Here is a 9,619-nt window from a genome sequence, read left to right as displayed (position 1 = left end):
AAAAAAAAAAAAAAAAAAAAAAACATGGCCAAGCATCCCGCGGGCATCTATTTGAAGCTCTCTACCCTTCATTTCCTTTGAATCTTTTGGGCAGACACCGCCCCCTGCTGGATCCTTCCTGCGTAATCCTCAAACTTCAGCCAAGGTACTCTGGCATGAAGCCACCTGCCCTGAACGCCAGGGCAGTGACTCTCCATCATTCTGTGCATTCTTATTCACTAGAAGCTTCTGCCAGTCCTTAAGGGCCATTTGACTAGGTCCAGCTTCTTTTGTCAATCCCGCACACACCACCAGCCAGCAAGTTCCCTGGGAACTGAGGTGTGGGTCTCCAGGCTAAGCGTCCCTCACATCATAAGAGCACAATATATTTGTCGAGTTAAATGACTATGGTAGGGAATCTGGGCATGGCTGGACTTATAACACATAACTATAATTAACAATTCTAGCCAGGCGGTGTGGCGCACTCCTTTAATTCCAGCACTTGGGAGGCAGAGGCAGGCGGATTTCTGAGTTCGAGGCCAGCCTGGTCTACAGAGTGAGTTCCAGGACAGCCAGGACTAGACAGAGAAACCCTGTCTTGGAAAAAAAAAAAAGAATTCTAATGTGTCTCATTATGAGATTATAGCATGTGGTATAGCGTATAGTATGGCACATGTCACATAGTTTTAAATCCTTGACTTTTTTTTTTTCTCCATAAACTGAGTTACTCTGATCGTTCTACATTCCTGTAAACTGAAAGACAGAGAAATGAAAAGAATGTCCTAATGTCATACTCAAATAAAAGAGGCAGTTCTGGGTCCAGGCGTTTCGCCTCTTTCACTTGAACACTGCAAACTGTGTAAGTTGGACCTGTGAAGACGCCCAGTCCTAACCTCTCCTCAGCCTTCGGGCATGGTTGCCTGTTTGTGGCTCACCTGTCAGTAAATGGAGCTCAGTTCCTTACCCAGTGATGCCTTGAACGGTGCTGAGAATGCCTCCTTCCCCTAGCACACCGAGCACACCACCTCCTCCGAGAAGTCCTCCATCTCCAAGAAGACCACCTCCTCCAAGCAAGCCCCCTTGGCCTGCCAGAATGCCTTCATTTGCCAGTATGCCCCCTGTGCCCAGCAAGCCTCCAGGGCCCAGGGCCCCAGTGGCCACGCCAGCTGGGATCTCTCCAGGCCTCAGTTCGCGCCGGTAGAGCCTGCCCACCGAGGATGGGTCTGCTGCCGACCTGTACCGCCCAGAGCCACGATGGTAGGCAATGTCTGAAGGACGGTAGTCTTCATGCCGTAGGTCCCTGAGGCTCCCATCAGAGTCCAGGATCTCCCCATAGCGGTATTTGCCCCCCAGCTGAGCTCTGTTGTCGTTCGCCTCAATGTGACCATATTTGTAATTGCCACCAAGCTGTCTGCCATTGGTGTATTTGGGGGGAGGCTCTCGGACATGGAAGTCGTTGTAGGGGACGCCACCGACACCTCGGGGGAATTCAGCTCGTCTGTAGTCATCATAGCGGTGCCTGCTACCACCCAAAAGGCCACCGCTGCCACCCAGCAGTCCCCCACCATGGCTTCCACCACCCAGCAGCCCTCCACTACCACCCAACAGACCCCCGCCATGGCTACCACCACCCAGCAGTCCCCCACTGCCACCCAGCAGACCCCCGCCATGGCTACCACCACCCAGAAGCCCCCCACTGCCACCCAACAGCCCTCCACTATGGCTATCATCATCATCACCCACAAACCCTCCACCATGGCTACTACCACCACCCAACAGCCCTCCACCATGGCTACCACCACCCAGCAGCCCCCCACCACTGCCACCACCACCTAACAGCCCCCCACCGCCACTACTACTGCCACCCAGTAGGCCTCCACCCAACAGGTCACCACCACCTCCTCCACTCCCACCAAGCAGGCCCCCCAAGAGACCTCCTCCCCCACCACTGCTCCCTTCACTTCCACCAAGCAGTCCACCCAAGAAGGGCCCTCCACCATCACCACGGGCTTTACCCACGGGCACCTCCCTCAGGGCGGAGCGGAAGGCGTCACTCTTCTGAATTGTGCCTGAGATGGCTGCAGAGAGGCACAGGTGTCAGTCAGGAGGCTCCCCTTCCCAATCCCCAGGCACCACCTGAGAGCGTCACCCTACTTGTGGGGCCTCATCCTGCCACCCCAAACCAGGGGGAAAAAGCAGCAGTAGATGAAGAAGACAGACCAACACCCGGGGAGCTCATGTCCTGGATGCTACTCTCATCCCTGAAGCTAGATTCCAGACCTTGAGGGGCTTCCATTCTTTCTCTCCCTTTTTATTTTTTGTTTTGTTTTGTTTTGTTTTTCAAGACAGGGTTTCTCTGTGTAGCCCTGGCTGTCCTGGAACTCACTCTGTAGGCCTCACTGGCCTCAAACTCAGAAATCCACCTGCCTCTGCCTCCCAAGTGCTGGGATTAAAGGTGTTCGCCACCACTGGCCGGCTCTCTCCCTCTTGAGCATCCCTCACTTTGTGGCCTGATAAAGTCTACTTTCTCGTGAGTTATAAATCCCTGGGGAACAGCCAGGGTCGGAACAGCAGCCTCCGTCCGATGAAATGAAGACAGACACAAAAGGCTATGAGGCTCTCAGATTGCTAGGAAGTCACCTTGCAGCATCCTCATTAGATCCCTGGGCAGGAACAAGGGCCACAGCAGGTCCTCATTTCTCAGGGTACAGAGTAAGGACTTACAGTCCAAAGTTACCTGTACCTGAACTTCTGTGCCCCAGGAACCACGTGGGTCTCCACAAGTCACCCCACTCAGCTCTCCCGACACCAGTCCTTGCCAGATGGCTCCGCCCACTTTCCAGTTGAGGAAACTGAGACTCCGGTTGTATAAACAGGATTTGAATCTCAGGAATCCTGGCCCTGGGGTCCAAGTTCTTAATCTCTGCTGTCTACTGTCTTGAGAGAATGAACTAAAGCCTAGGAAATGGTATCTGAGAGAAAAAAAGAAGCTACAGCCCAAAGGGAGAGGTCGCCCAGCCACTAACCATAGGGTCTGCTAGCGTGGGGAGGGTCCTCAGGGAGCTCCCCTCCCATCCTTTCCCATGCCACCCATGACCCCCATTGGGGCTGGACTCACCATTGCCCAGGACATCTTTTGTAACTCTGAGGACTGTGGTTGTGTCCTGGCGGATGCCACACACAACTGCCACAAAGAGAACATCCACACACCACGCAGTCCACATACTGATGTCGCTTTCCTGTTGAGACAGTGTGTGTCAGCACTCTGACTATCCTCCCATCCATCCATCCTCTTATTCACTCATCTGTTCATCCATCTGTCCTGATATCCACCCACGCCTGTCTACCTACCCATCCATGCATCTGTCCACCCACTCTCCAACCCACCTATCTACCCAACCATCTGTCTATCTTATCCACTCACCCATCCATTGGCTCTCTTATCCATCCATCCACCCATCCACTCACACATCCATCCATCCACCCATCCAGCCATCCACCCATCCACTCACACATCCATCCATCCAGCCATCCACCCATCCACTCACACATCCATCCATCCACCCATCCACCCATCCACTCACATATCTATCCATCCACCCATCCACTCATCCATCCACCCATCCATCCTTCCTTCCTTCATCCACCTGTCCTCCTTCTCTTTCACCCATCCAGCTCTGGCCAGCGTGCAGAGATAAGCACCCTCAGCCTAGAAGTTATATTAGATTTCCAAGACAACAAACTGACAAGAGTCACACAGTAGGACATAGTCCAGAATTACTACTACCACTTTAAAATTTTTCAAATAAAAAAAAAATCTAGTGACAAAAATACTCATTGAACAAATTATTCCAGAGCAAAGAAATCTATTACCCAAGATGGAATCTACCAATTGAGCTGTGGATGGAGAGATGGAAATTCCAACACAAAGACCACACTGGCAGCTAGCAGCTCTTTGTGGCTCTCTCCAAAGTCTGTCCATCTACTCATCCCCCACCTCTCATTCACTCATTCTTCTCCTCCTACCCAAGCATCCTTCCGGCATTCTACCTATTTTCCTGTCTATCCATTGTCTAAATAGCCACTAAGTTGTGCATCCACCAACCCATCCTCCAACTCATCCGCCCTCCTATCCTTCCATCCATCCATCTGTCTATCTATCACATATCAAACCATACACCTATCCACTCTCCCATCTGTTTACCCATATCCATCTATATACCTATCTTCCCATTGACTCATCTATTTTTCTGTTATCTAAGCATCTAGACTATCCAATCAGATATCCACCTATTCATTTAGTCTAGTGGTTCTCAACCTTCCTAGTGCTGCAACCCTTTAATACTCACGTTGTGGTGACCTCAAACCATAAAATTATTTTTGTTGCTACTTCATAGCTGTAATTTTTCTGCTTTTATTAATCATAATGTAAATATTTTTGGAAATAGAGGTTTGCCAAAGGGGTTGTAACCCACAGGTTGAGAAACACTACAATCTACTCGTCCACTAATTCATCCATCCATCAATCTATTAATCCACCCACCCATTCATTAATCCCACCACCATGCATTAATCCATCCATCCATCCATCCATCTATCCATCCATCCATCCATCCATCCATTCATCCATCCATTCACCAACACAGCCAGCAAATATTCTTCCCTCCCTTAGAGCAGTGGGATCCACACTATATGCTTAAGAACATGACTCTAGATCCCAGGTATCTAGATTCTAGTCCTTACACAAAAGGCCTTTAACTCATAACCACCAAAGTGAGACATCTAAACCATACAAGTTGTTCTTGTTTTAGGACAGTCGCCTCAGACCCTTAGGAAGTGAGAACATGCTGAAATGAGGTGACACATGATTTGGGTTCAGCTGATTGGCTCCCAGGAAATGTTGGCAGCCTCCTTGCCTTTGCCTCCCTCACCCACTCCATCTTCCCAGGAGTTTCGTTCATCTGCCTCAGAATATCAGCACACGACAGTCTTCCATGGCTTACATCAACTCCCTCCACTTAGACATTCATTCTCTTTAGCTTGTTCCCACCACTCTTTGAGTTTCACAGCACTTCTGAGCTATATCTGCCCATCTCATCCCAGGAGTTTGGGAAACACTCATTTATACTAGAATATTAAAAATAATATGCCCAAGATTGCTTTCTGTCTTCTTCATCTCATCTTGATCTCATGCCTAAGGAACTCTGCTTTTTTTTTTTTAATGGATCCCCATCAGAGGCGTTCCCAGCACGAGCAAGCAACTGAAAATCATCACCAAGGTAGTAAAAATCCCGGGGCACGGGGGCCATACCCCTGGGAAAGCTGGGCCCAGCTTTTGCATACATACATGTGTCCTGATTTGGGCCTATTGATACCTGAGGTCCTGACAGCTGGCAGAGCTCCCTTGCAGGCCTGCAGGGTGGGGTTTCTCATCCCCTCACCAGGCCTCAGCCTCCCCTTCCAGCCTGGACCTGTGACAGGGACAGAACTCCTCCTTACCCTTGAGGGGGCGTGCAAGTCAATCCTCAGAGGTCTGTTGCCCAGGCCTCTGCTGTGGGCTGAGTCTGGTCACAGATCAGCTTTATAAAGCGGCCACAGTCTGAGTGGGGACCGGGACAGGGAAGGGCCACGTAATTATGACAGACTAGAATTATAAGACCGGAATTCAGATTTTCTCTACCACTTGAGCATTGAGCCCCAAAACCACAAGAGTTTGTGGTTTGTGGCGAATTCCAAGAAGTGTGTTCAGCTCCGGATGGTGACACATGAGCCGGGCTTTATCGCCTTGATCTGGCTATATTCCTGGAGATCTCAGGCTTTCAGGTGAGCACATCTGGGTTCTAATCCCTCCCCCTCGAGGCAGATATTTCCCATTCTAGGTGCCCTGGTGGGTAGATTGGACCTGTTCCACCGCACAGGGCTGAGTTTCACTCTGTGACCCTGTTCTCTCCAAGTCTCTACTGTCTCTATAGGACAAATGGAGGCAATACCTGCCTCACAGTTTGGAGACCCTGGGAGGATAGCTATGGCTCCAACTGATCTCATGTGGGTCAGCTCACGGGCAGAATGTTTTAGACCTACAGAAAATCCCCCCATCCAAGTGTTTCATCATGAGGGGAAAGAATTCATGTGTACAGCAAAGCTGAGAGAACCTCCCAGCGAGTGCCACACACCTTCCAGCTCTCGTCAGCCTCACCAACATCTGCCTCCGTGCATGGTGCCTGCTCTATCACATTCTTGTCTGATCATGGAGCCACTTTTTATTTTCAGGATTACTTTAATGTATGTACTGAGACAAAGCCTCTTGTATCCCAGGCTGACCTCAAATTCATCGTGTAGCTGAGGCTAACCTTGAACTGCTGAGCCTCCTACATTCGCCTCGCTGGGGTGGTAACCTGTCGCCACCATACTTGGTCTGTGTGATGCTGTGGAATGAATCCAAGACTTTCTACATGACATTGGTGATCCCTCAACCAACTGAGCTCAGCTCTGATTTTGTGCTGACAACTGAATGTGATACTACTCACGTCCACACACAGGCTACAATTTTGTATATAAATTTCCACAGCGAAATCCCAAGCCTATGATTTTATATATTCATGTACCCTGCATCTTACCACACTACAGAGCACTCCCTCACTCCAAGTTCACTCCTTCCTTTCCCTCAGCACCCCCCTACTCCCGTAGAGGCCTCAGTTGCCCAGGCTTCTGCCCAGGCTTCCCCTGACACCCAAGACTCCACATCCCACCCCTCCTTGTTACTCTCACTCTCCCTGCCTCTGGGCCTTTGCATATGCTAGTCCTGCCATCTGCCATGCCTTTTACTCCCCCTCTGGACCACTCAGAAACCCCTGGACCCCATCTGAGATGTAAATTCTCCAGGAGGGTAACCAGCTCACAACCCAGCACAATCACGGTTGCCAGTATAACCACAAACGATGACTGAGGCCTTCAGCTGCTCGCACCCAGCCCCAGACCAGGTCCTGTTCTCACATCTAATTGTTGCCACTACTGAGAGAGGCCAGAATGTTCTCTCTCCTACCCCAGCAAGCCTTGGTCTTTCATTGCCAGCCCCCCACCCCCAGCAGACGCTCTCTGCTCCTCCCTCCCTAGAAGCAAAGGGGCTTTGAAGACAAATGGCATACATTCCAATCCTGGCAAGCTTGGCTTGTGACAGCACAGCATCATCTGTTTTCCGGGTTGGGCTCCTCTTTGGGACTCAGTTTCCCCATCTACAGCAGGTATGTTAATTAAGTAATTAAGGAGTAATTAAGTCACCATGTGGGCTGAGTCCTACTGCCAGCTTTCTGCCCGATTAAAGTGAATTGGCGATCAAAACACTCCTGGTTCATGAAGCTGAAGACAGGACCTAGCACACAACACACTTCTAGGGACAGGCCTTTCTTCGCAGCAGCCTCTAGGGTCCTTGCAGGCACTACAAAGCCACCCAAGGCATAAAGAAGAAATCCCAGATGAGCTGTCTAAATCCCATGAGGGCCAGAAGGGCTCTGGGGCTGGAATTTACCCTTGAGACCAGGGTGACCTCTTCACACTGGCCTCAGTCTGGCTCTGCACAGTGAAGAATGAAAAGGGTTAGGTAGGAAATGTCTGGATCATGCCCAAAGCCCCAGAAGACCACAGTCCCTCATGACTCCCCCAGTAAGAGCAACGGCCCCGTGTACAGTAGTTTCTATCCAGCTTGCTCTGAGCACCACGTTGGACCACACCTGCCCTCCCCTGTGTTTCGGTCTGCACCTCTGTGTCACGGAGAGATTAGGAGTGACATTTGCAGATGGTGATCCCATCTGGGTCCATGGGCCGCCATTCTATAAAATCTGGCTTTCTACTCTCTGGCACCCATGAGTTGTGACCCAGATGCTGCTGAGCAAACACGTCTGTCACCATGTCATCTGAGGTAAAATCCAAGAGTCCAAATATGCTTTTCCTCACCTGAGGGAGCAGGAGCTCATGTGACCCGCTGAGGTCCAAGCATGGTGGCTGCCTGGGGGGGTGGGGGGAGGCGGCTATAGGCCATCCTCCGGGTTTTCTTACAGTCTTAATTTTGAGGCCAGCCAGGCCCCAGTGGCTCTGAGGCTGACCTGCCTCCTGGGGCCACCTTGGAAGGATTAGTGCAGAGGCGCCAGGGAGATCACCTGGGCTTAGTGTCCAAAAGGCCCTTTGTCTAGAGCCATGCTGGGAATAAAGCATGGTGGAAGGACATCCAGATCTCCCAGGAGGTGACTCACCCTGAAGGTGACCCAGTCATCCAGGGAGCCAAGTGTGTGCCTTCGTGCTGGGTTACACTATTGACACAGAAAACAGCCCCCACTCCACCATGAACTCTTCATTCAGCACTGTCCCCTGTATGAATGGTCAGTTCACCCAGAGTGCCCACAGGGAGCACTCTTCACACGGCATCCTATCCCCTATCTTAAGGAAGTTCAGAGGCTGGGCATTGTATCTGGAGGAGAGACACTGAGCTCAAATCCTAACCTGTTGTTGCCTTAACTTGTCATTAAGTTCCCTGTGCCTCTGTTTCCTGTACAATTACTAGAAAGTAGAGCTAATTCAGGACATTGATTATGTCAGAATGCAAAACTATATGAGACTGAGTCTAGCCCTTGGTGAGTGTGTGACAACACCATCATGGTGACACATGACACAGTGTCACAGTGAACAGTGCAGCTTTGGGATTAGGGGCAACAGGGTCTTGTTTGAGTCACAAACTGCCTGCTTCTGCCACTTAGGGGCTATCTGGCACTCCTTAGAGCCTCCACTTCCCAGTTGTAAGAACAAAAGATGCATCGTCGGTTTTTTATTACTCTGGCAAAACACCATTTAAAAGAAGAAGCGGTTCTTTAAGCTCAGAGTTCTCAATCTATAGAGTCAATTAGCTCCTTCGCTTTTAGGCCTGTGGAATGATGGAACATCACAGAGGAAGGCCGTGGAGAAGGGAAGCTGCTCACCCCCCATGGAGGCTAGAAGGCAGAAGGGGCGATGGAAAGGACCAGGGATAAGATATACTCTTCAGAATATGGCCTCCAGCTAGGCCCAATTCCTAAGTGCTGTTAAGCTATGAGCCCATCTATGGACCAAGCCACTGAAGGCAGTGCCTTCATGACCCAATCACTCTGCATACATGCAGCCATAGGGGGATCAAGTTTTAACATACGAGTCCTGTGGGGACTTTCCACACTTAAACCATAGCAGCATGGAAACCCCAGCCAGTCTGGGCACTGTAGAATTCGGTGAGTGATAGGGTGGTAAGCGGACTCTGTCCCGACTTTGGGGAACTCTCAGTCACGTATGAGAGTTAGACCAGGTGTCTTGATGGGGACACTAAAAGTCCCAAGGGTGGGAACAGGGGATCTGCCTAATTCAGGAGGAAGTCCCAGGAACAGGCAGCCATGAAGAGGCCTGGCCAGGGTGCTACTCACTCACATGGGCCAGCCCCCCCCCTTCCCAGCACCTGACAAGGGCTGACAATTTAGCCCTCTAATGACCTGGGTGAGAACCATGACCTCCCTGTGTCACAGACAAGCAAATGCTTCGGTCTGAGTGTGTTCCCTGGGTGATGGGGCCAGGAAATAGGCCCAGTGGGGGCTTTGGGGACTCCAGTGGATGGATGAATTCCACTTCA

General features: G+C 50.8%; 1 protein-coding gene across 1 annotated transcript in view; it reads right to left on the bottom strand.

Annotated features, from left to right (window-relative positions):
- Positions 1–5,571, bottom strand: part of Bpifb4 (BPI fold containing family B member 4) — a 25,602-nt gene extending 20,031 nt beyond the window's left edge. Inside the window, exons 1-4 of the mRNA XM_031373721.1 lie at positions 5,479–5,571; positions 3,098–3,218; positions 1,995–2,057; positions 944–1,457 (exon numbers count right to left, since the gene is read on the bottom strand). Coding sequence (XP_031229581.1) covers positions 944–1,457; positions 1,995–2,057; positions 3,098–3,203 — 683 coding nt within the window. The 5' untranslated portion in view covers positions 3,204–3,218; positions 5,479–5,571. The remainder of the gene's footprint in view (positions 1–943; positions 1,458–1,994; positions 2,058–3,097; positions 3,219–5,478) is intronic.
- Between the last annotated feature and the right edge of the window lie 4,048 nt (positions 5,572–9,619).

This window comes from Mastomys coucha, unplaced genomic scaffold (assembly GCF_008632895.1).
Source record: "Mastomys coucha isolate ucsf_1 unplaced genomic scaffold, UCSF_Mcou_1 pScaffold15, whole genome shotgun sequence".
Taxonomy (NCBI): domain Eukaryota; kingdom Metazoa; phylum Chordata; class Mammalia; order Rodentia; family Muridae; genus Mastomys; species Mastomys coucha.
This window is presented reverse-complemented; position numbering and strand designations above follow the sequence as displayed.